The 25,744-nt window shown below is 38.3% G+C and overlaps 4 protein-coding genes and 1 pseudogene across 5 annotated transcripts; 3 read left to right on the forward strand and 2 right to left on the reverse strand.

Moving 5' to 3' along the window:
* The first annotated feature begins 163 nt into the window (after nucleotides 1–163).
* Nucleotides 164–2,175, forward strand: LOC113310464 (annotated as a pseudogene).
* A 6,364-nt stretch (nucleotides 2,176–8,539) lies between these two features.
* LOC113310465 (uncharacterized 38.1 kDa protein-like) lies at nucleotides 8,540–11,635 on the reverse strand. Of its 2 annotated transcripts, none has more exons than XM_026559159.1 (9): nucleotides 11,394–11,635; nucleotides 11,244–11,299; nucleotides 11,049–11,163; nucleotides 10,847–10,957; nucleotides 10,566–10,750; nucleotides 10,426–10,446; nucleotides 10,181–10,340; nucleotides 10,008–10,076; nucleotides 8,540–9,925 (listed from the first exon to the last, which is right to left on the reverse strand). In XM_026559159.1, exons 1-9 carry the CDS (start codon nucleotides 11,592–11,594, stop codon nucleotides 9,809–9,811), a joined length of 1,035 nt encoding a protein of 344 aa, XP_026414944.1. In that variant the 5' UTR covers nucleotides 11,595–11,635; the 3' UTR covers nucleotides 8,540–9,808. The 2 variants fall into 2 exon arrangements, with proteins under 2 accessions (XP_026414944.1, XP_026414943.1); XM_026559158.1 differs by having other exon boundaries at nucleotides 10,426–10,485; nucleotides 11,394–11,634.
* A 1,870-nt stretch (nucleotides 11,636–13,505) lies between these two features.
* On the forward strand, nucleotides 13,506–14,520 carry LOC113311627. The gene is made up of 2 exons (XM_026560440.1): nucleotides 13,506–13,701; nucleotides 14,099–14,520. Exons 1-2 carry the CDS (start codon nucleotides 13,506–13,508, stop codon nucleotides 14,518–14,520), a joined length of 618 nt encoding a protein of 205 aa, XP_026416225.1.
* A 3,190-nt stretch (nucleotides 14,521–17,710) lies between these two features.
* On the forward strand, nucleotides 17,711–19,657 carry LOC113309768 (actin-related protein 2/3 complex subunit 2B). Its single transcript, XM_026558285.1, has 9 exons — nucleotides 17,711–17,906; nucleotides 17,996–18,194; nucleotides 18,261–18,433; nucleotides 18,518–18,595; nucleotides 18,676–18,808; nucleotides 18,905–18,996; nucleotides 19,097–19,153; nucleotides 19,247–19,304; nucleotides 19,384–19,657. Exons 1-9 carry the CDS (start codon nucleotides 17,757–17,759, stop codon nucleotides 19,572–19,574), a joined length of 1,131 nt encoding a protein of 376 aa, XP_026414070.1. The 5' UTR covers nucleotides 17,711–17,756; the 3' UTR covers nucleotides 19,575–19,657.
* Nucleotides 19,473–23,715, reverse strand: LOC113309767 (isovaleryl-CoA dehydrogenase, mitochondrial). The gene is made up of 15 exons (XM_026558284.1): nucleotides 23,323–23,715; nucleotides 23,054–23,137; nucleotides 22,903–22,960; nucleotides 22,611–22,735; nucleotides 22,480–22,524; nucleotides 22,327–22,375; nucleotides 22,130–22,239; nucleotides 21,343–21,419; nucleotides 21,185–21,235; nucleotides 21,024–21,088; nucleotides 20,710–20,864; nucleotides 20,562–20,602; nucleotides 20,422–20,476; nucleotides 20,190–20,246; nucleotides 19,473–19,908 (listed from the first exon to the last, which is right to left on the reverse strand). Exons 1-15 carry the CDS (start codon nucleotides 23,431–23,433, stop codon nucleotides 19,762–19,764), a joined length of 1,230 nt encoding a protein of 409 aa, XP_026414069.1. The 5' UTR covers nucleotides 23,434–23,715; the 3' UTR covers nucleotides 19,473–19,761.
* Between the last annotated feature and the right edge of the window lie 2,029 nt (nucleotides 23,716–25,744).

Below are 25,744 nucleotides of genomic sequence, written 5' to 3' on the forward strand. Positions count from 1 at the left end.
TTTGAAATGACAAAATTTGGCCAATTATATATGTGTCAACAACTGATAATGGATGATTAGTGCATTAAATAAAAAAATTCAATCAAATTGATAGTCCAACCTTATCTTGTCGATTATTTAGCTGTTGTTGTCGGACTTATGCAACATGCCACGTACACCCAATATTGCCCCTGGCCGCCTTTGGACTCGATTGATAGCTTTTGACTTTGTTGTGGAATTTTAATGAGTGGAGTCTGCTCATTGATATTTCAACAAGATTGAATCCTCAGCTAATCAATCAATCTCTCAACAACAAAATAAATCAAATGGATCGGCAAATGATGAAGTATTTGTTCATATTTCAAGACCAACTACCTACGACAGATGCTTTCTGGCTTATGATCCTCCTCCTACTTGTCTTAGCAACGCATTTGTTAGTGTTGCTGAAAAGAAGAAAGAACAGCAAACCTTGGAGATTACCTCCGGGTCCCAGAAAGCTTCCCATCATTGGAAATCTACACCAACTTGGCGGTGACCTGACATCTCGTTCACTTCTCAAGCTTTCTAACAAACACGGACCTCTGATGTTCCTCCAGTTAGGCTCGGTTCCTACTTTGGTGATTTCATCTACCGATATAGCAAAAGAAATCTGCAAAAGTCATGATATTGTATTTTCTGGCAGGGCGGCATTATATGCCGCAAATAAGATCTGGTATGGGTGCCAGGATATAACATTTGCTCCTTATGGTGATTACTGGAGGGAAGATATCGATATTAGAACTGTTGAGTCCAAAGAGAGTTGCATCATTCAGAGCTGTGAGGGAAGAAGAAGTGTCGATCGCCATGGATTTTATCCGCAAAGCTTCAGCTACAAAGGTTCCTATTAACATAACTGAAATGATGTTTTGTGTCATAAACGATGTTATCTGTCGATCTGCTTTTGGTCGGAAATTCGGGCATGGCGGAGGTACGCTTCGCAGTATTCTTCAAGTAACCACTGACATGCTAGCCGGGGCCAAGACTGCAGATATCTTCCCATGGATGAGTTGGATCCACAAGTTTGATGGAGTAGATGCAAAAATAGAGGAAAATGTTCAAGAACTGGACAGTTTTTATGAGAGTGTAATAGACGAACACCTCGAACCCCAGAGGCCCTGCCCTGAATTCGAAGATTTTGTTGACGTGCTGCTTCGGCTTCAAAATGACCCTGATCAGCATATCTTGTCTAGTAGAGATCAAATCAAGGCACTCCTCATGGTTTGTGATGATAGCTCATCTATCTTTTACCTCATTGTTGTTAGTACTGGTGTACTAAACTTGTCATGAGCTTTACTATCAACTGCAGGACATGTTCTCTGCTGGAACGGACACGTCTTCTTCGACACTGGTGTGGACAATGACAGAACTAATCAAGAACCCAACAGTGATGGAGAGAGCACAGGAGGAAGTGAGAAGCATCCTCGGCGATAAGGACATGGTAGAAGAAATTGATCTTCCCAAACTAAACTACTTGAAATCTTTGGTAAAAGAGACGCTGCGGCTTCATGCTCCAGTTCCATTACTAGTTCCAAGGGAAACTACAGATAACTGCACAATAAATGGATACGAGATCCCGGCAGGAACAAGGGTTATCTTTAATGCAAAAGCCATAGCAATGGACCCAAAGTATTGGGATGAACCAGAAGAGTATCGACCAGAAAGATTCATTGATTAATAACATTGATTTTGAAGGAGTGCAAGACTTTGAGATGATACCATTTGGGATTGGACGTAGGAGTTTCCCTGCTATTAACTTTGCTTTGGTCGTAATTGAGCTTGTTCTTGCAAATCTTCTGCATCAGTTTGACTGGGAAATGCCCATTGGAATGAAAAAAGAAGAGATTGATATGCAAGAAGCTCCAGGGATTACAGTGCACAAGAAATTTCCACTTTTCCTGGTCGCTACTACGGCTAATGTAAATCGCAGTGCATAATAGACCACGGGAGATTGATGCAACTTAAGGAAGGGCTTTCGAGTTGTAAGAATGCGTACTTCAGTAAAGGGCATAAGAATCTTAGATCCTAAAGTCAGTAATTTTGCTACTCAGTTAAATTAACGAATTTTATTGGCAATTGAATTCTTTTTTTAGCAAGAACATCTTTGTTAATGTTTATAATCCTATTACAAAGACACCAAATCCTCAATTAAGTTTGTCTAGTTTTCCATTGCGACTGTTGTTTCACCATACCCATGGCTCTTTAGGATCTCGACAAATAAAGGACTCATCCTGTCCATCCCCCATTTGTAGCAGTTGATACTAACCACGGGATCTACGTTGCCAATAGTTTGACAAATCTTGTGCCATCTATTAGTATATTCTCTGATGGTCTCTTTGTATTTCATCTCCAGCGAGAATAGTTTGTCCATGCCGGTATTGACAACCTTGTTGTACATGTATGTTGCTAGAAATTTTTCCGTGAGTTGGTCGTAGGAGTCGATGGAGTTTGATGGCAAGTTATCAAACCATGACAACGCGGACCCTTTTAAACTTGATGGGAAGTATCTGCACAGTATGGAGTCTTCGTTATCCCAACGGGCCATCATTCGATTATAGTATCGAAGATGAGCCGCAGGATCAGTTGATCCGTCATAGCAATCGAAAGCAGGAACCGAACACTTTTGCGGTATGGAAGCCCTGGACAAGTGTGGCGTCAGTGGGGTAGTGTTTGCTTCCTTCATCACTTGCTCTAGTCTTCCGCCTCCCTGCCTAGTCTTTAGCTCCTTGATTTCTGCCAGCATCTCAGCACGCAGATTTTCCATTGCGATCTAGTGCTCTTCATGAATGGTAGATTTTGCTCTTAGGAGGGTGGTACCGTCGTAGTAGTCTGAGTTCTCGGGATTGTAATCAGGGTATGATCTTTGGCTGCTCCTTGCTCCTCTTCGGTTCAATGGAAGCGGGTTGTTTGCGATCACCATTCTTCTATCTTGATTAGGTGCTACAGCCTTGGAGTTAGCTTCGTCGCATTGGTTTTCTACCTCTGCGCTATGAATGATTCTTTCCTTGAGTGTTTGGTTCTCTTGTGTTAATATCGCCACAACATCTGCGTATGCCTTCTGGTTCTTCCTTAATTCTGCCAGCTCGGCCATCATCTGAGCGGAATGATTTGATCCTTGATTTGGTGTTCCTGCCCGCAATTGCTCATCAGCGGCTATGGTTTGTTCCTCATCCACGATCTGTATTACTGGTTCTAGTGGATCTAACCGTGCACCTTGGGACCCCGACGGTTGTTGTGAGGGTTGACTTGCTATTAGAAGCGGTTTCTTGGCCGGAAAAGGTATGTTCTGTTCGTTGGTTAAGGGCATCCCATAGAGGGGTTGTTGTATTCCTGACTCTGCTACGACTTCCTGATGTTCCTGTAGTTGAGCATTGGTTACTCTGGGAGCTCCAACTTTGGATCCGCCAGCTCTTGAAGCTCCTGCTTTGGCTGCCGCGGCTTACTGCGTTTGCTGTGATGATGTTGGCATTGATGGGGGCCGTACTTTCTGCATTATCCTGCGCCCTATCCGCTGCCTTCAGCTTTTCACCTCTCTGCTTACTCCTAGTTACCATTGGGGTTGTCCTTGGCATCTCTTTTGACGAAGCTTTTGCCTTCCCGACATCTTTGCTTTTCTCCATCTTCTAATATTTTCCTGAAAGAGAGAGAAGAAATCACGAAGACAATGGGCCCCACGTGATATCTATTAGCGTTTTGAGTTCTCAAAGGTGTAGAATCTTGAAGATACGAAAGGCACCCATCTATGTAGATGACCGCAGATCTGTTCGAAGTTTTGATTTTCAAAGACGTGAAAACTTAGAAAATGCATGAAAAATCAGATCTACTTAGATAAACGTGGATCTGTTCATAATTTTGGTTTTCAAAGATGTGAAAACTTAGAAAATGCATGAAAAATCAGACCTACTTAGATAAACGCGGATTTGTTCATAATTTTGGTTTTCAAAGATGTGAAAACTTAGAAAATGCATGAAAAATCAGATCTACTTAGATAAACGCGGATCTGTTCATAATTTTGGTTTTCAAAGATGTGAAAACTTAGAAAATGCATGAAGAATCAGATCTACCTAGATAAACGCGGATCTGTTAAAAATTTTGGTTTTTGAAATCATGAACGGAAAAAACTGTAGTGTTCCATACATCGTTATTTTTAGAAAACGAAGCCTGAAACAAGTCATAGGAGAAGATAAATCTTTTACCGGGATGAAAATCCCTGTTTCTAGCGCTAGATTGTGAACACAGAGATCAATGTCATATGAGTATTCACAAATAATGCGCGCAGACTCATGACAATACAGTAAATAAGCTGCGCCTGAGGGGAATGGATTGGTTATGTCGAATCCTTGACTCAGAGTTGTAATACTCTTCCTCGTCTCATCAACTACAATCATTGTTCTTAACTCATACAATAAGATAAATAATGGATGAAGTATAAAATGTACGAACATGATATACCATAAGTATCGAATTGAACATATAAAGTATAAATGCATGAACATAGACGAAGCGATTAACTTATATGATTCTCTGTCTGCGGGTTTGGGTTTTTCATTATATGTATGAAGGTTACAGAAATAGTCGAATGACTTTGAGATCAACATAAGCCTGCGTAGCAGGAGGAACTTCACTTACACTTTCTCTCTCTCTCTCTCATATTATCCTCTCAATATTTTTCGCCCCCCTCTTCACTTGGGGGAGAGGGGTATTTATAGGGAGGTTACGTGGGGTCCACTTCTGAAGCCCGTTATAACCTTATCCTCTTGTGTTTTGTGCCACTCACGCAGAAGTCTTCGTGTTCTCGGCTGCATCTGCGTGTTCTGTCTGGATACGCAGTATTATCTGCGCTTCCAATACAGGCTGACTGACACGTATGCTGTTTGAGGGTATTTAATGTGGGTAGTTGAGATGTCTGTCCGCGGTAGACAGCTGTCCTCTGCCCCTGTCTTGTCTGCGTCAGTCTGACTATACCCAGCCGTAGATCTTAGATCTTTCTGGGGATAGGATAAAGTGACTCTTGGGTTATCCTCCGGTGCTTCGCAGTGTTCTAGTGTTTATGTCTCCTCGATCCTCTACCGTTGGGTCTGGTGGGTGGAGACGCTATCTTGACAAGGCGCGTCTCTTGGCTGTCCACGTGTGATATCATATCTTGATGCTCTCAGCCGCATGTCCTCCACGTGTGTCTTTGTGGACACGTGGCGGAAGATGAAATGTGTACCTACAATATTTTTTGTTTCATCTTGAATTCATAAGCATATAACGAACCTTCCAACCCACCAATGGTAAGAGCAGACATATATTTACCTTTTTCAATTGCAGCAATAACATAATCAGAAGGTTTTGTTAATGATCACATAATCTTCTCGACAACACAAGAATCGGCTTAAACTTTCCTTAATTGATTTACAATAGTTTGAACTCGAAAAAAATATTCTGAAATGGATTCAAATTCATTCATTCATGGATGTTTGAGCATCATCAATCTTTTCAAAGATTGCATCATCAAGGGCTTAGTGTACGATGTACAAGGCTTTCTTGTCTTTTTTTTCTCTCTCTCAATTCGTCCTTCTGGGTTTGAGAAAGAGTTGTGCCAACTGCCAGACCATTTACATCGAAGAATCCAGCCTCAACAACCTCGGTAAGGTTCTGAAAACCAAACTAAACCTTCATCCGGATGCTCTACAATCATAATTTTTCCCTCTAAACTGTGGAAAGTGGGGATGAGCTGATTCTTTCGTTGTAACCTTTCTTTAAACACCACAACTGCAAGACTAATACCAGCAAAAACTAAGGATCGAGCACAAAGCTCTGATACCAAGTGCAGGTTTTAAAAAGCTAACTCCTAATTACATAACTCAAAGTAAAAGATAGAAAGAGTATGAAACTTGAGAAAATAATGCTTGATTTCCATAACTTGAAAGGCACATACGGGATTCTATTTATAACTAAATTGTAAAAACAATCTAATGACGTGACCAACTATTTAGGAGCTAGTATACCCACTAAAAACACCACAATTCTTCTTAGAGACTCTCCAATGGAATGTTTGTGGGGATAAAAATCTTCGTCCACGTAGGATACACATCTATATTCCCTAAAATCTTTCTCCAATCCTAACCTCTTCCTTTAATACGGAGACGAGGTAGCATGTTTTCCTATAGACATCCTCTAAATCAACCTCTTGTTTTGGAGGTTCACCAAGAGGATATCTATGTATCCTAATCAGCATTTTGTTTATTAAAAATAAATATAATTGATTAAAAACCGTTTTTAAATGGGAATCATAATATCCGATCTTATTTTAAATCATAAAGAAAAAAATCATCACAATCCGTTTGGAATAATTGTCGATCATACTTTAGGACTACATGAAGTATCTTTCAACCATTATACAAGTTGCAGAAACAAAATGTGCGGTAGCACGTTCTAAATGGAATTGAGTCCTTGAAAAGTCTAAAATAAATAATCTTGTTTGATCAATACAAATACCAAATGATGATAAGGTATCCATTGACTGTCAATATAAAAAATATGCACCTTCAATGATAGCATGGTTCATGATGCTTGATAGAACGACATACTTTAACCTGTTTGAACAGTGGCCAACATTTATTTTTGCCAAGATAGGCGGGAAATCTCCGCGGTAAATTAATGAACAAAAGAACTTTGGTTATTTTTAGTGTTAAAAATCAAATATTGTATAATTTTTAATGACAAAAATATAAGAGAATAATAACTGCAAAAAAGCTTGATAAAAACGATTGTGGGTTGGAGAAGATTTTTTTTTTATTCCTTATATTTAGGAAATTTGCTTGTCATGTAAGATAAAGGATGTCTTCCCACACTTCCATGTATGAAGCTGACCACATTATCATTGGAGAAGCTATTAGCCCCCAAGTCAAACCCACCATCATACCACTGGTGACGTGGCGCTGACTTGTCGTGTTCTGACTTTTTTATTATTATTATATTGAGTTTTTGACTAGAGATAGGGCAAAACAGTCTTCTTTTTTTTATCTTCGTTACTCTCTCCATGTCCCTACCATCAAACAACATGAACGAAAAGAAGGAAGTAAATATTAAATAAGAAGGAGGAAGATTACTACACCATAATTTATTTATTTTTTCTTTGGGCTCTTTGTATTTGAGACTTACGAGGAGTTTGTAAGCTGAAGTTTAATATTGATTCATAATTTTTCATAACTTGGTTATTTTTTTTTTCAATTGATATGATTTGCACCATCGGTTTTTAATTCAGATTAGGGTTCAGTGTCTCTGACATGAAGGAGAACCCTTTGCCTATGGTTACTTCCATCTGTTTTAAAATCTCTCTTAAGAATTATTGTATCCTTTTCCTCCTGACACTTCTCTTTTTTTTGGATTCTGGTATTTTCTTCCATGTATTACTTCTCTTTGGTACGGTTTGGGACTTCACAGTAAAAGTTAGCCAAGGGGATCAAAAACCATGTCTCTTTTTGTGCCAAACTTTGAAAGAGAGCGATAAAATATGGAAACCCTTCTGTCCAGAGATCTTCTTCTAGAACGGAACAAAATAAGAGAAAAAGAAAAAGGAAAAACCAAAACACGAGGACTCAACGGAATAACCAAGAAAATAAAAAGTCCAAAAAATTCAACGACACATCATCAGTCGGCGGGTTTGACAGTAAGTTTGACTTTGGTGGGATAAGCAGAATTATTACTAAAAAGCTGACATACCATTATATAACAGAAAAGGTCCAGAAGGACCAAAATTTATGTTCCAAGTGTGGACTAATGAAATCCAACCATCCAAAGCTCTTTTGGATGCCTTACTCCAATCTTAAAACCCCATCCCCAATAGTTTTCACTGGTGGAGGGGATTGGTTCACATTTGGACCATGTTTTTGGTCCACACCTAGACTCTTTACTCAGACATACGCGTTCGATAGAAAAACTCATCCATGAACTTATTCAACTGAGTAGTAAACAGAAAATGCCAAGGAGACCCCCATTTTTAACCCAAAGTTTGACACCACTATGTGGCATATATTCAAACCTTAGATCTGGAGTTGTGAACCCTTTAAAGCCCGAGGTAGAGTCTACGACTCAATGCGAATAACCAATACCACTATGACATGTAAGCGGAGTATTATTTTGGTGTCAAATGGGTCTTTTTAACATTTTAGATAGTAAACCCCCAATTTAAGCTCCAAATTTTACAATGTGACCCGAATATATGTCACGCAACTCAAAATCTAATGACGGCCTATATTTTAATGTCAAATGTGCCGTCATTAAATTTTAAATTGTGTGGCATATATTCCGGTCACAATTCTGAGAATTCAAAGAAAAAAATATCTCACTATGTGCCACGGAGCTGTAATTTAATCTGATGCCATGATCAAACACTAAATTTGCGGCTTCTATTTTTTCACTAACTTTTCATTTCCCTTCTGTTCTTCTAGAGTGCTAGTGCTGACACTGTTTCCCATCCATGTTAGTGATAAGTTTCGAGTTTTTGTTTGAAATGGAAATTTTGACCAATTATGTGTGAACAACTGATAATGGATGGCTAGTGCATTACATTAAAAATTCAACCAAATAGTCCAACCTTATCATGTCGATTGTTTAGCTGTTGTTATCAGGCTAATGCAACATGCCACTTACACCCAATATTGCCCCTGGCCGCCTTTGACTCGAGTGATAGCTTTTGACTTTGTGAATTTTAATGAGTGGAGTACTGCTCATTGATATTTCAACAAGATTGAATCCTCAGCTAATCAATCAATCTCTCAACAAGAAAATCAATCAATGGATCTGCAAATGATGTAGTACTTGTTCATATTTCAAGACCAACTACCTACAACAGACGCTTTCTGGCTTATGATCCTCCTACTTGTCTTAGCAACGCCTTTGTTAGTGTTGCTGAAAAGAAGAAAGAACAGCAAAACTTGGAGATTACCTCCAGGTCCCAAGAAGCTTCCCATTATAGGAAATCTACATCAACTCGGCGGCGACCTGACATCTCGTTCACTTCTCAAGCCGTCTAATAAACATGGACCTCTGATGTTCCTCCAGTTGGGCTCCATTCCCACTTTGGTGATTTCCTCTACCGATGTAGCAAAAGAAATTTGCAAAAGTCATGATATGGTATTTTCTGGCAGGCCTGCATTATATGCTGCAGACAATGACATGTTTTGTGGACAATGACAGAACTTATCAAGAACCCAACAGTGATGGAGAGAGCACAGGAGGAAGTGAAAAGCATCCTCGGCGATAAGGACATGGTAGAAGAAATTGATCTTCCCAAACTAAACTACTTGAAATCTGTGGTAAAAGAGACGCTGCGGCTTCATGCTCCAGTTCCATTACTAGTTCCAAGGGAAACTACAGATAACTGCACAATAAATGGATACGAGATCCCGGCAGGAACAAGGGTTATCTTTAATGCAAAAGCCATAGCAATGGACCCAAAGTATTGGGATGAACCAGAAGAGTATCGACCAGAAAGATTCATTGATTAATAACATTGATTTTAAAGGAAAAAAGAAGAGAATTGATATGCAAGAAGCTCCAGGGATTACAGTGCACAAGAAATTTCCACTTTTCCTGGTCGCTACTACGGCTAATGTAAATCGCAGTGCATAATAGACCACGGGAGATTGATGCAACTTAAGGAAGGGCTTTCGAGTTGTAGAATGCGTAATTCAGTAAAGGGCATGAGAATCTTTGATCCTAAAGTCAGTAATTTTGCAACTCAGTTAAATTCACGAATTTTATTGGCAACTGATTTTCTTTTTAGCAAGAACATCTTTGATCCTCAATTCAGTTTCTCTAGTTTTCCACTGCGACTGTTGTTTTTTCTCCATTCCCATGGCTCTTTAGGATCCGAAGATGCCCATAATCCAACACCAGCAGCTCTAGCTTTCCTCGCCCACTAATGCCAAGCATAGAGGTCTTGCGTCAAATAAAGTGCAAGATGCACTAAGTTTGAGAACAAAATGAAAATTGAATTTCACCTCTATGAGTTCCGGACGCTTGTCATAGGCTGCATAATGCCAGGCAAGCCCTTTCTTGAGCATTATCTCCTGCAAGAAGGAAACCAAAGACACAAAGAAAATGAAAAGGATGATTCTTAGAAAGTAACGCATCCAAGGGAAATGCTAGCCTTAAAGGAGGGTTTGTGGCGTACCCGTGCAAATTTTCCATTGCAATAAACGTCTCCTACCAGTCGGCCATATTGATCCTCCCCGTAAACATGAACATTCAAACACTTGCCTTGAACCAGGCAGGTAAGTTCTTCCTTGGCCTCTTTTCCAAATGGTTGTCTGTTCTCTGGTGCATCAATGCCCCTGTTTATCCAATAATGTGATTACTGATCAGAACAATTTCCGTTTCATGCAACCAAAATCAAATAAGACTCCGTTCTAGTTCTACCTCAACCGAATCCGATACTTCCTGGCAAGAATATCCACATTGTTTGAGCCTTTTAACATTCTGTATGTATAATAACAAAACAATTGGCTTCAGTGACTTTTAACGTTTGAACACATGAAATTTAGGATAAGCAAGAGAACCTGTAACCAGCATCAATAATGGTCTTATGAAGCGCATCTGCCTTCGGATAATCCTTGGATGCACGTGCTCTTGATCGTTCTAATACTGCCTCTAATACATGGCTTGGCACACTGAGAGCTTCCCTATGGTCCGCAGCGTCAACATAAACAGTTAAGCCATCCCCATCAACAGCTTTTGCATCCACCTAGTAGTAATTTTTACTTGTTAAACTTGAAAGTTTTTCAAGAGAATATAAAATGAGCTAGTTTTGCTATCATTTTAAAGAACAGCATTATCTCACCCGAACTGTCTGTAATTTGAATTTCACTTCATCAGGAGGAAAGACTACTACTGCAGGAATTTCAATCTGATGCTCATGTAGAACCGGAAGACCGTAAAATTTTAATAAACCCTTTGACAAAAACAAAAAGAAAACCCCTTAGTCTTGTTTCTTAACACTACACAATATGAAAACTTGTGCATGTCTAGTAATGTATATGCACCTCTACATCGGCCTTTTGGTGTTGGTGCAAGGCCTGCATGACAAGCCTAGATGCTTGTTCAGGTGTTTTTGTTGGTGGCTTTGCATCTTTCCATGCCTTCAATAGTTTTTGGTACCTTCAACATTTCAAACTAAATCAAACAAGTTTAAAATCGGTATTTTAGATCAAACAAGCTGGATGAAAGTAGCACAGTACCATCTAGCTTGAGCTTTCTTTGATGATGTTACATGCTCACTGAGCTGTTCAGGAACCTTCAAAAAATCAAGAAATTCCATGTTAATCGACATTGAAATAGTGATCAACTACTATAAAATGGAAGAGCTAAGCTAAACTGCTGGATTTTACCTGACAAGTGTTGTCAAAGTGAAAAAGATCAAGAGCCAGAGCTGAAACACTATTAGTAGGTTGGGAGACGGCATGACCATGATGATCTGATGTTGATGTGTCAAAATCTTGATCATCAGTTGTTGAGCTGAAACAAATCCCACATAAAATCCTAATAAGAGTGTTTCCAACTCCCCTGCACAGGCTTGAGAAAATTCCCATACCGAAATAGGAAATGAAGAGGATACCGCAGAGTGGTACTAGTAGTCTTTATAATAAAGCAAACAAAAGGAAAATTCAATTATTATGAGTAAAATACAAAGGAAGAAGCAGGTAAGACTTGAGAGAATGTTGAGAAGTCAACAAGAAATATTGACTCTCTAGTCAACAAGCATAATTCACCCAAATTGGGTAATCAGTTTTGAAAATATAAATATTGCGAACTAAGAGCAAGTCTTACGATGGATCCATCTTCACGCCACCTCAGTTTTTGGAACTGTGGATGGAAGCGCAAGTGTAATGGTGGAATAGTAGAAACGCTATTCTTAATGGAGCTAAACTCCATTAAGAATAGAGCTTTTCTCTCAGTCGTTAGATTCTCAACAACTCAGTTTAAATTTACGGAAAAAAAAACGCTATTCTTAATGGAGCTAAGCTCTATTCTTATTAGCGTTTTTTGTCTTTTAACACGCTATTCTTAATAGCGTTTTACGCCATTCTTATTAGCGTTTCCATGAATTCCACGGAGTGGAATCCTGCTTGGATTTTCTGTGAAAGACCCCAACTTGGAAATCATTAGACTTGACATTCCATGAATTTTCCACACTTGGAATAGGTTGGATTCCACCATGAGATTTGCTCTAATAAATTATTTGACAGATAGGTTTTGGATTTGTTATTCCAGTAGAATTTGGTACCCTCGTAATAATTCCTTCCATTGTCTAACGCATTTTAGTGGTTTGTCTATTTCTATTTTTTAGTAGGCATTATCTCATCGTTTCAAATTTAATTTTGCAGCATTTGACGTGTTATCTCTTTTATTAATATTTTCCAATATTTTTCTTTTGCAAATTTTAAATCAATAATAATACCTTTGGAAAAAGTAGAAGATGTAGGTGTTTTGGAAAGTTTGAACTTACAATATCATTTAAGGTACACTAGTGGTGGCTTTTACAGTAGAGAACAAGCTTGGAGCATAGGCATAGCAGGTGAAAAATCCCTTTCAAATTTGGACCACACATTATTTTTTGCACTAACAAATGCGATCGTTATGGTTATCAGCATCAAGCATAAAACACGCTAAAATCGCATGGAAAAATAAAGGAAAATTTTCAAGACCCAATTACTAGTTCCAGGGGAAATTACAGATAACTGCACCCTAAGCGGATACGAGACCCGACGGTGATCTTTAATGCAAAAGCCATTGCATTGGACCCAAAATTTTGGGACGGCCCAGAAGACTAGTATCGACCAGAAAGATTCATGGATACGAATTTTGAAGGATACCATTTGGGATTGGATGTACGTAGTTGTTGCCCTGCTATTAATTTTGCTTTGGTTATAATTGAGCTCTGGGGATTACAGTGCTTAGGAAATTTTCACTTTTCCTGATTGCTTATACAGCAGCTGTAAATCGCAGTGCATCTAAAAGAGGTTAATGCAACTCCCGAAGTTTCAAGAATACAGTAAACGGCATGAATTCTCAGGGTTTTATTATATCTGGAAGTCCATAATTTTGCCACTCACCTATATTCACAAATTCTACTGGTAATTAAATTTTTGTTTTGTTAAAATCAGAAGTTATAAGTTTAACTATGAACTGTTAATCCCATTCACCAAAAAGAAATCATAAGGCCGCTTCCTATGGCAAATGGCTAACCCACCCATTTGCCATGCCAGCTGGCCTGGCAAACTGGCCGCGCCACTATGAAAAATAAATAACCGATCGAGTTTCCATCTACCGGTCGAGACTGCACTGCTAGAGGTTTTTTGGCGACCGCCAGGTGTAATCTCGACCGTTCACTGTCGGTGGTCTACCGCCTATAAATACCCCTATTCCCATCAGTTTTCATTCACAAAAATAAAATTCTTTCTCCCCTTCTCTAGAGAGCATACCATAGCGATTTTTAAAAAATGAGTTCCAAGAAAGAAAGACAATTAAGGAAAAGAAACAGGAAGCAAAAAGGAAAATCTATTGCAGATAGTGATATCGTATGGGTTCAGGATAAAGAGCACGAGTTCGCTAATATCAGGCAACTAGTTGGATCTGGTGTAGCATCTAGGCATTTATCTAACCATCCCAAGCGAGTTTTGTTACCTAAATTAAGAGGTGGGTGGTCTGAGCTAAATGAAATTTATGAGTTCCATGAGAAGATATCCTTGGAAGCGTTTATATTTCATGAAAGGAAAAAACCACAGGACTCAAATTGTGCGAGTTATTTGTGAACGTTGGTGGAACACTGCAAATACGTTCTTTTTCAAGGATTTTGAGTGTGGTAAGTTCTATTTCTTCCATTCAATAGTTTAATTTTTAGTTCAGAAACAAATTTTAATTTGATACCAATTTTAATTTGATCAAGGTTACTTAGGAGGTTTCTCGATGAGCCAAAATGGTATGAACATAAGTCACTTACAGTTCGCGGATGATACGCTGGTGTTCCTGGACGACTCCATTGAACAAATGAACTTCTTGAGGTTTTATATGCTTGGCTTTGAATTGCTCTCAGGTTTGCATATAAATTTTTCGAAGTGCAGCATTTTTGGTGTGGCAGGTGCAGTAAATTTGGCTCCAATGGCGAGGATATTAGGGTGCAATCCGGAGGTGTTACCTTCTTCGTACCTTGGTCTCCCACTGGAAGACTCCTTAATGGGCGCTCAGAAGTGGGAAAGTATCATTGAAAGAATCAAGAATAGACTACCCTTTTGGAAACGTTCAAGCCTCTCTAAAGCGGGTAAATTAACGTTAATCAAAAGTGTTCTTTTAAGTATCCTCATATACATGCTTTCTCTCTTTATAGCCCCTCCAAAAGTTGTTAAAGCAATTGAAAAGGTCATAAGGGATTTTTTATGGGACGCCTCAGACAACAAGAAAGGTTACCATTATGTCAAATGGAAGACTTGTTGCTTACCGCTTAAAGCAGGGGGCTAGGTATCAAATCTGTAAGGAGTATGAATAGAGCACTCCTCTCAAAATGGTGGTGGCGGTTTAATCATGAAAAGACAGCGTTGTGAAGGAATGGTATTGTATCCAAATATGAATCAACCCAGCAGGACAGGGAGACTAAAAAACCGAAGCAACGGAATAACTGTGGCGTTTGGAAAGGAGTCTACTCTCTTCTTAACACCTTCAAGCAGTGCACCATTCTAAAAGTAAGGGACGGAAACTCAATCAGATTTTGGGAAGACCATTGGGTGGGGGAGCATCGTCTTAATGTCACCTTTCCAAACATTTACCGTATATCTTCAGCAAAAAACTGGAATATCCGTAGATGCGCTGAAATCCTGGTTAATGGTGGCTCTTGGAACCTCGGGTTGGACAGAAGGCTCAATCAAGCTCAGATAGATGAATCCATATCCCTCTCTGTAATCATAGAGCAATGCAGAATGGATGGCAATTAGGATGTTGTCTCTTGGGCAATCGACAAAAATGGGACTTTCTCGGTTAAATCGGCTTATTCTTGGGTGGAAAAGGAGCATCAACTGGAAGATAAAAACCTTAGTGTGTGGTCGAGATTATGGCCTCACAAGATTGATTTTTCCTTTGGCATGCTTACCATAAGAAACTACCCACAATGGATATCTTATACAAGAAAGGAAAACTTCTAGTGAATGGTTGCTTGTTTTGTCGTAAACATGGAGAATCAACTTCACATCTCCTCTTCCATTGTCCTTTTGCTTCGAGAATATGGCAGTACTTCTTATCCTTCACAAAAAGAGATTGGGTTATGCCGAATTGTATCGACTCAATCATCAAAGGATGGCGTATGAAAAACTTCTCTTCAACTGGTCAAGCTTTATGGAATCTTTTGCCGGCAGCAATATGTTAGGAAATTTGGAATTGTAGAAACGACATAGTATTTAATGACGAAAGGGAAGATTTTGAACATATAATTGATCAAATCAAGAATCAGGTTTTCTTAGGGGGGAAGAATACTAACCCTTTGTGGTAGTTGCATTTAGATCAGATTAAAGCAAATTGGGATTCTTTCTTCACTGTTTAATTATTCTTTCGTGTTTTTGTTGTTGTTGTTTTTGTTGTTTCAGGAGAGTCCTTTGTGTGCCTTTAAGCAAACTGGGATTCTTTTGGGTGTGCCTTTATAGTTTGTCTTGGGGAGTTTTGGCTCCGGTAGTGCTTGGCTTGTTGTAAGCACTTGGTTTTTCTCTTGTTTCTTTTTTTGGCTTGCTTAAAGTAAGTTTGTTTAATGATATTTTTTACTTTTGCCGATTAAAAAAAATTACGTTATGTAAAATAATATAGGTTCACGTTTCTATGTGTTTATTAGATGTGGAAAACTTGTTACCCAAGCATGTATAAACCTTTATTTATTTATTTATTTTTGTCTTTCCTCTAATAGGAAAGGAAATATATCAAATTAAAAAAATTACACATCATTATCCTGATGAGTTATCCAATCCGGAATATTTTTTTACTATTTTTCAGCTAAAATACTAACTACACCATGTTTAGCCAGAGAGTGAGCAACATTATTTACATCTCTATGCACATGTGCGCATTTCCAAGCTACACAAGAATTCAAAATAATACTACAATCGGTAATTAAATTTCTTTTTGTCACTTGATTGCATCTAATTCACCATTCAAAGAAGTGATAACATTTTTAAGTCACCCTCCAAATACAATGCCTGTACTCCTTTTACTTCTTGCCCAAAATGTCGCTCCCAATAATATTTTAGCTTCAGGTTCAGGATCTATCGCTTTGGTCCTACAATATCGGACTCCATCTGTATTATTGTAAAATTTCATAGAATTAGACCGATTCCAACATCATTTGTTTCGTCCTTATACGCTGCATCAAAATGTTAGACATTAAAAAAAAAAAACAATTTTGTTTGATGAGAAATTCGATTATATTTATGTATGGTGTTCTCGTGTCTAAGCGATCGAGGATGCAGATTATCTGGTTTTCTTTTTCTAAAAGATACTCCAATTCGTGCGGAATATTCACTGGTTTTTTTAAAGATTTTAGGTCCGGTAATAGGCATTTTTAGGTTCAGTTGTTTTAAAATCTCATGGATAACTCATATTCATCACGATTGCTAAAGGCAGGTACCAACATTAGTAAGGATGATATCATTTTTATACAAGACAAACAATTTACGGCGTTCCTAGCTGTTGAATCACTCAAATGGTACTAGTCCCACCAATTCTGGTACTCGCTTTTAGCAATCATGCATATTTACAGCCCAGAAAAATTCAATTTTGGTTGCCAACAACTGTCTAGTATAGTGGCTATAGCACAGACGCGAGGAGGTAGAGGATCAATTCCCACTAAGGATGAAAGCATCCCCTATTTTCACTATGGATAGGAATCTCTAAAGGAGAGATTGGAAATCTATATGGATAGAGCTCCCTGGAGCTGGGATTAGGGTCTTGTTGACGAGGTGGCGGTTAATGTTGGTCTTGTTCAGGGGATGGGCCTAGATGTGCCGTGTTAAAAAAAAAAATCAATATTGGTCGAACATTTGCTGCAAGATTCTATTTAAGGGAATTGTTTGGTTTTGATGGTTGCCATCTTCACATATATATATATATATATTTCTTTTTTTTTTTGCTTTCTAGATAGATATTGCGAGGTGAACTAATCCCAAAATTAGTGAAGGGTTACAAGAAGACTAATCGCAAATCCCAATACACAAAGCAATCCCAAAATTAGCCTCTCTTCTCTCGTCTTGGGAAACCTCCTTTCATAAAGAGGTTGACTTACATGCATGTACACTCAAGTGGACAACCTCCTTACAATGGACTTTACTATACAACAACATTTTTTTTACGGACACACCCTCACTGTCAAATCGAAGTGCTTACCTGTTCAAACTTCGCAAATTTGATGAAAAACCAAGAGCCAGTAGGCAATGTTATTGACGTGATTTTGAGTTGGTAAGAGTGAAAAGCAAGGAAGTAATGATGTTGGCGTAATTGTTGAGTTAAAGTAAGAAACAAGATTTGTGCGTCATCAATTTTGCTTCAAATGAATGCCAATATCTTTTCAAAAATGTTGCTATCATTGTTGGACGTGATTTACATTGCACTCCATCTTATGGCCCATGACATCCTCCTATATATATTAAGCGCTTAGGCCAGGAAGTCCTTGCTTCCACTGTGTGCTGCTCTTATCTTCATTTCCACTCCGAAGTTGGGATTTTATGAAGACGAAGCGAGAAACTGGTTGTTTTGACAGGGCATCACCAGCACTCAAGGAAATCTTGCTCAAGTTCTATTATAGCAGCCATGAAAAGCAATCCGTTACGGATTACCAATTAAATGAATTTGGATCAGTGCAATACCATATCCAGGTAGATTCCTACGTACTTACTGATATGCATGACACTGTCGTAGAGTAGCTAAAAAAGTTTGTTTGAGCCAACTCTTGTTTATAATGCAGGTTTATCCTCAAGATTCTCATCATATATACTTATCAGTATCAAGCCCATTGTTAACCCAAGGAACATTTTTATCAAATGGACTTTCGAAATGTATCTCACAACGAAGCTATTCGAATGTCATGGAGGTTGCAGAAACCCCTAAAACAGGATATCCATTGACTATACGAATCGACTTGTCTAAATTCCCACAAAACATAGGTAATTTATCCACTCTACCAAGGAACTAGTTTCAAAAAGTGTAACTAATGGATTTTTGTTTTCCAGAAAATTGTCTGAAGCTAGTCACAAGTATTTCATCACTGCATGCTGATATAGTGTGCTCACAACTAAAAGAAATGCTATGCGTCACAAGTTTTAAAAACACCTCTCAAGGAATGTACAACAAGCCCATCAAAGTTGTACTTGATGCCAAAGACCATTTCTTCGTAATCACACAGGTATCATAAAAAACTTCAGTCAAACTGATTTCGAGAACGTACATGGGAAGTGACCTGACTTCATTCGTTTGTTGTGTTCTTAAGCCAGAGAAAACCGCGGTGGTATTCCCGATGCGCTTTGGAGATGACTCGGATGTGATTATTGCAGCAACTTTATTTCAGGTTCCATTTCTCATGGTTTCTTAATTCATTTCAGCACATATTTTTGCTTAGTGAACTGTCATAGATATTTTGTCATACAGGAACTCGTGGTTTTGGGTAGTTCAAAATCTTGCGCTAAAGCACCTCCTTGTACTTGGTCACCAATTCCTCCTGCGGAATTACGAGGAGAGTATTTCGAAGATTTAACCACCAATGGAGGGTTTATGTCTTTTGGTATGTTCATAGTTCTTTTTTGATATTATCAGTAGTTGCTGGAAATTTGGATTTGGATTCACGGGTTTTAACTCGTGGAGTAGGCAATGTTTACAGATGTTCTTTCACGGCACATTAAACGTTCAAGAATTGACAAGACCGTCTGGAATTTGTCAAATTTTCAAGCTTATGTGAGACACTACGTGAAGGTAAGTTTGGCATGGTGCTAAAACTTGTACAGTGTACGCAGTGCATTTGGATATTGTGAAATCCTTAAAGCTAACAGGATTTGAAACCCAAAATGCTCAGTGCACTCGAGGTTTTGTGCAAAGGAGCATGCGAAAGCGCGTGGAAAGTCTATCAGAGGTGCCAAACCACGACTACCTACATGCTCGTATTTTTATTGACGCATCTCTAAAACCTCTCCATCTGATGTCTGTTTTCGTGCATAAATTTCAGATGCTATTGAATCCAGCGTTAGCAAAACAACATGAATCTAGCTCCATGAAGAACCAAGGTACAAACTTAAAGTTTTCATTTTGAGTTTTTCTTAGGTACCGGAACAAGTTACCATGTTACAGAATGGTTTACTGCAGGGCATAGACGCATGAAGATATTCGGAAGACTCCCAAAAGCTAAACTTCTTAGGAAAAAGTGTAGTGGTCTCTTAAAGAAAATCATGCAATTACGTTGTAAAATCAAAATTCATGGACTGAACCAAATTCGCAGGCGATGGTTGAAATTGTCACAATGTTACTCCTCGAGGAGTTATACTAGATTAGATTAGTTAAGTGCACATTTTGTAATTACTGTACGAGAAAAGAAGCAGTGAATAACAAGAGTCTGACGATTTTCTTCTCGTGGTGAACCATGACAAATTTACAGTATTAGTGATGTAGTTACTGACATTAGGGTGAAACTAGGACATTTAATACTGTATGGAAGAATATGAGGTGTGAGTTGCTTCATATGCTTCATTCTTCTTTGAAGAGTTCACGACCAATAATCATTCTCCTTATTTCACTGGTACCTGCACCAATCTCAAACAATTTTGCATCTCGGAGAAGACGGCCTGTTGGGTACTCGTTCACGTAACCATTCCCTCCTAGACACTGGATTGCCTGCCATATATTTTAAACACATGATTTGTTAGTAAATAACAATAATGTCGAAGGACATTTAGTAGAAATCCAAAGCTGAAAATGGTTATGCCGGCACTAAGGGATCATTCATCAACCAAATTGACAATTGGCCGCCTTCCGAAGCACAAATGAGGCCCCGTACCCAAATTCAGGCTGATGATCGACTAAATTCAAGTGGGAAAATGGGCCATAACATGATGCAGCAGCATCTGAACCAAATTGTGCACGGATATACAGAATCCAGAGTAGGTTATTCTCACCTGTAGAGCAACTTGAGTGGCATTTTCAGCTGATAACAGTATAACTCCAGCACAATCCTGAGAATTCAATTTGGGAAACCAACTTCAATATACCTCTGATCATCTAAATGCACATACTACACTGAGAAAAAACCGGTATATGGTACTTAGCTCTTTCTTTTGGACATAGGTCAAACAACTAAAGACATACCAAATCAGAGACTCAATGAAAAAACAAAGATTAGTCAAGAACCTTTCGGTCGATCTTGCCATTATCACAGTCCCTAGCAACGGAATACACATATGATCTGCCCAACAAAAAAAACCATCTAGTTGAGTCAAATAATATCCCATGGTGTGACAATTGACTACATTTTGGGATCATAATCGTACCTTGAAGATTGCAGAGAAGTATACATGTCCGCTATTTTCCCCTATTTTCGCAAATGGAAATAAGTCAGTCAGTGGTGAAGTGGGATCTAGTTCATGCACACTGCAGGGGAGTGAATCCATATAGCATATGAAAGAAACACATACAAACCTGTATTAGCTGGAATTCTCCTATTGGACGACCAAATTGTTCTCTCTGGCGGACATACGGAAGAACCTCATCAAGGCATGCCTGCATCAGACCAAGAGGTCCACCTGCCAGAACAAGTCTCTCCAAATCTAGCCCCGACATCATGACGTAAACTCCTGAGACAATGAAAAAAGTTGTTGAACATTGAAGATTATCAAAGGTGGTTCATTCATAATCCAAATATTATTATTTCACACAATCCTGCTATATTTGTTACAATATTAAATGTGCTATGAATTTGGTTCCATATTTAGAGGCTGAGATCATGTTAATACCTTTCCCTTCCTGTCCAAGGATATTTTCTTCAGGCACAAAACAATTTTCAAAAACCAACTCGCACCTGCATCAGTATTGGCTTTTAGAACATGAATACATTGTCAAGGCTGCATCATATACAGCACAAGACCGAGATCGTGGATGAGTAAAGTGCACCTACGTGTCACTTCCTCGCATTCCAAGTTTGTCTAACTTCTGGGCTGTGCTGAAGCTGCAAAAACAATTTCAGGTCTTATGTATAATAACATTGAAGTACGGATATATTTTCAGTTGACATTGTTGTGTTTATCACAATAGGATTTTGTGTAAAAACAGTACCCTGTCATCCCCTTCTCAATTATAAATGCTGTGATTCCTTTTGATCCTGCTTTAGCGTCAGTTTTTGCATAAACCACCTGTTTTGCAACTCATTAGCATCAGTAATTATTTTATCACTGGAAAAAAGCTTCGAATAAGCTTCCATGGCCACAAAAAAGAGATCAAGCAGTTAACATGTTATGGATCCTCCTTCTCTGTCTAATCAAAACTACCAGAACCCTATTTTGGAAAGAGTAATGCACAGAAAACAGCAAATTCACACAGGAAGTATAAAGCTATATGTTCAAGAGATTATGCAAGTACCGTGCTATGAATGAAAACAACAGCCTTTTCCTAAGTGATTTCATACTACAGGACTAAGACCCCATTTGGGATCTTATAGTTTACCAAGGGTTCAATTGTCTTATTTCCATACCACACCACAACACACAGTAAATGGAAGAACAGCAATTTCTCTTGAGTCACAATGTTACCACAGTAGGCCTGCAACTGCAAGGATACCTTATACATTGACAAAAATGCCACACAGAGGATATGGTTCTAGAACATAATTGAGTATCTAGACTTTCTAATCGTGCTTGAAATAGTGCGTTGTCTTTCGTGAGCTTGAGTATTAGGACAAGGCACTGGAACTCATAATGTAAGTAAACTACTTTCCCATGAAGTATATCTTGAAAAGTTTCTCTAACAAGTTTTAGAAATCGTACTAAATGAGAAATAGGCAGCAAGAAGCTGTGGAGACAATTTTCATGCATTGCAGAAGTATAAAACAGGATAATGATAATACCAATGTTTGAGCAACTGGGCCATTCGTGCACCACATCTTGTTTCCATTAATAACATAACCACCATCTACGCGATCAGCTTTGCATTTCATGCTAACAACATCAGATCCAGCTGGTCATTACAAAAACGTTAGATTGTTAACAGAACAGCTAGCCCTGGAAACTAAGATATAGTTCTCCAGTTTGGAAATGAAGTTACCATTGGGTTCACTCATAGCCAAAGCTCCAACGTGTTCCCCACTGATCAACTTCACGTTCAACAGAAAGCACACAGTTTAGTTCGTGTAAATTATTCAAGCAAAGAAACACTACATTCCAAAGTGCATTGGTGTTTCTAAAGCAGAAACCAAACCTTGGGTAAATACTTCTTTTTCTGAGCAGGGTTTCCATGCCTCACCTACAACACATCAAAATCATATTACTACGAACTTATTAAGCATGACAAACATAAGATGGTTTGCAAATTTAAGTTCTCCAATTTACCAATTGATTAATGCACAGGTTCGAATGAGCACCATAAGAAAGGCCGACGGATCCAGATGCACGGCTAATTTCCTCCATTGCTATGCAGTGGTATAAATAACCAAGTCCAAGTCCACCATATTCCTCTACAACAAAAACTCCATTAAAGCCATATAGACAACCCAAGAGGTGGAACCTTTTGTTGCTGAGCAGAATAACCATTTTCAAGCAATTTTCCTTCGATCAACTACATTCTAGCACAAATTTGAGCAAACTATAAAGTAGAGTATGGGAATTTAAAGCTGATCTATACCTGGTGCAGTAATGCCATGGAGATTAAACTCCCCCATGAGCTTCCATAAGTTAACCTCCTGCAAGAAGGAACATGATGAAGCTGTGAACATCCCTAACAAAAACAAATAACCGGGTCTTATCGAATACCCTACAATCTCTGAAGCTATTACCTTTGGAAAATAGTTCGATTTGTCAATATTTGCTGAATGAGGAGCAATGTGCTCTTTAGCAAATTGTGCAACACTTTCTTTAAACTGCAACCATAACACATACAATAGGTTGTCAACTAAATGATCCAAAAAATGAAAATTTTACTTGTTTTCAGATAAAATTAGTTCAGAATTGAAACAAATTTGAAAAACCCACACCAGAATTTGAATCTAAATGATGAATCAAGAAAAATAAAATATGAAATATATGTGATAATGAAAATAAGTACCTGAATTTGGGTATCATCAAAGAGTAAAGAAGTTGAAAAACAGCATTTCTGTACTTGGTTTCTGATTACAGCAAGTGATTTCACTGAAGAAGATGAAAATAATCTGTACATCGTCAATCTTAATTTTTCCACACAATTGAATCTTTCTAGGAAGTAAAGTAGATGTAGAAGTAGGTTAATGTATGGTTTGAACTGAAAACCCTAGCTAATGTTTTGAGTTGTGATTGATTCTTTGTTAGTAGTATTTATCAACTAGTAATGAAAGTGTGATTTACTGAATTTTGAGCTGAAGATTAGTATGTGAGTCAGCATTTATATCTATCTATCTCTTTCTTAAAGAAAGAAAGAAAGAAAGTGTTCTTTCTTGTTCAGTAGCTGACGTGTGTAAGTCAGCAAGCTGGTGAGGATAGAAATTAGAAAGACAATCCAAAAATGAGTCTAATCAAAAATTTCCTTCTCCTACGAAAGATTGAGTTCTCTCTCCCGCATCAATGAAGTGGGGGTGGGTGGGTGGTGGGGGGGTCAAGGCCAAGGGGCCGAGAAAGTTTTACTCTATGTTGCACGGACACGGCTAGAAAAATGTCATAACCGTATCGGACACACGACCGGACACGATACGAGTACGACACTTAATGAGCATGCCACATAATGTTAATGGACATTTTCGGATGCACCATATATAATTTATTTTTGTTTGGAAAATAAAAATAAATTAAATGTGAAGCTAAGCTATTCTTCTTCTACTTAAATTCAAGCATTATTTATGAAAAACTTGATCATTATTTCATTATTACTAATTAATAATTTAGTATTTTAAAAATAAGTATAATTATTTTGTTACATAGATTGTCGTATAATCTCATTTTAATGGTGTGTGTAGTACATATAATGTGCCCCTGTGACCCCCTTTCCTGAGAGTTGGCCTGTTCTCGTAACCGAGTCACGTGTCCGAGTCTGTGCATAGGTTTTACTATAGTAGATACATGAGAAAAATGGGTTTACCGGACCGAGGAGTAAAAGGGCTCATCGGGAAGAGGATTATACCATTAGAAAAACAAGGAGGTCAACCTATTTCTAATATGCGACGTAGTTGGACCCTCATGTGGATTCGACCTAATCGAATCGGCATGTTCATGGTAATAAATATTGAAAAAGCGGGGGTCTAACAACCAAACTCAATATTTCGATTAGCAATCTGTATGGACTAACTCCAATATACTTTCTAGAGAATCAACTAGACAGTCAGACTCAATCTAGAGAAAAGTATATCGAGGAGTTATTATCTCTCTCACTTGATTTGATCTTTACTCAAGCAAATAAGAATTTGCGAGTCTTTATCAAATACAAGGATAATAAACTTGGATGGTACCAAAGACCAATATCCAAGGATCAATCAATTTCCAATCAACCACCAAAGGTTGGATTTCACAATTGATCGATACAACGCACAACCTGTGATATTTCAAATATATAAAAAAATATAACGCGGAATAGAAATAACACAGACACCAGAAATTTTGTTAACGAGGAAACCGCAAATGCAGAAAAACCCCGGGACCTAGTCCAGATTGAACACCACACTGTATTAAGCCGCTCCAGACACTAGGCTACTACAAACTAACTTCGGTCTGGACTGTAGTTGAACCCTAATCAATATCACACTGATTCAAGGTATAGTTGCGCTCCTTGCGTCTCTGATCCCAGCAGGATACTACGCACTTGATTTTCTTAGCTGATCTCACCCACAACCAAGAGTTGCTACGACCCAAAGTCGAAGACTTTAATAAAAAAATCTGTATCACACAGAAAAGTCTACGATAATAGATAAATATGTCTCCCACAGATAAACCTACAAGTTTGTTCCGTCTTTTGATAAAAATCAAGGTGAACATGAACCAATTGATAAACCAAACTTGTATTCCCGAAGAACAGTCTAGTATTACCAATCACCTCACAATAATCTAAATCGTATGGTAGAGAAACTAGATATTCCGGAATCACAAACGATGAGACGAAGGTGTTTATGATTTCTTTTTATCTTTCCCTATCGGAGATATAATCTCAAGTCAATTATTCAGTTGAACTCGTACGATAGAAAATGGCAAGATCAGATCGCTCAGCTACAAGAAAAGTAGTTTCGTCTGGCTTCACAATCCAAATGAAGTCTTTAAGTCGTTAACCGACAGGGTCTCGAGAAGAAACCTACGGTTAAAGGAGAATCGGCTCTAGCAATACCAACTAGTATCACATAGGAGGTGTGGGGATTAGTTTTTCCAGTTGCTAGACATCTTCCTTATATAGTTTTCAAACCAGGGTTTGCAATCTAAGTTACCTTGGTAACAGAACATTCAATATTCACCGTTAGATGAAAAACCTGACTTATCCAAGCTAATATCTTTCAACCGTTAGATCGAAACTTAGC

This window comes from Papaver somniferum, chromosome 9 (genome assembly GCF_003573695.1).
Source record: "Papaver somniferum cultivar HN1 chromosome 9, ASM357369v1, whole genome shotgun sequence".
NCBI lineage: Eukaryota > Viridiplantae > Streptophyta > Magnoliopsida > Ranunculales > Papaveraceae > Papaver > Papaver somniferum.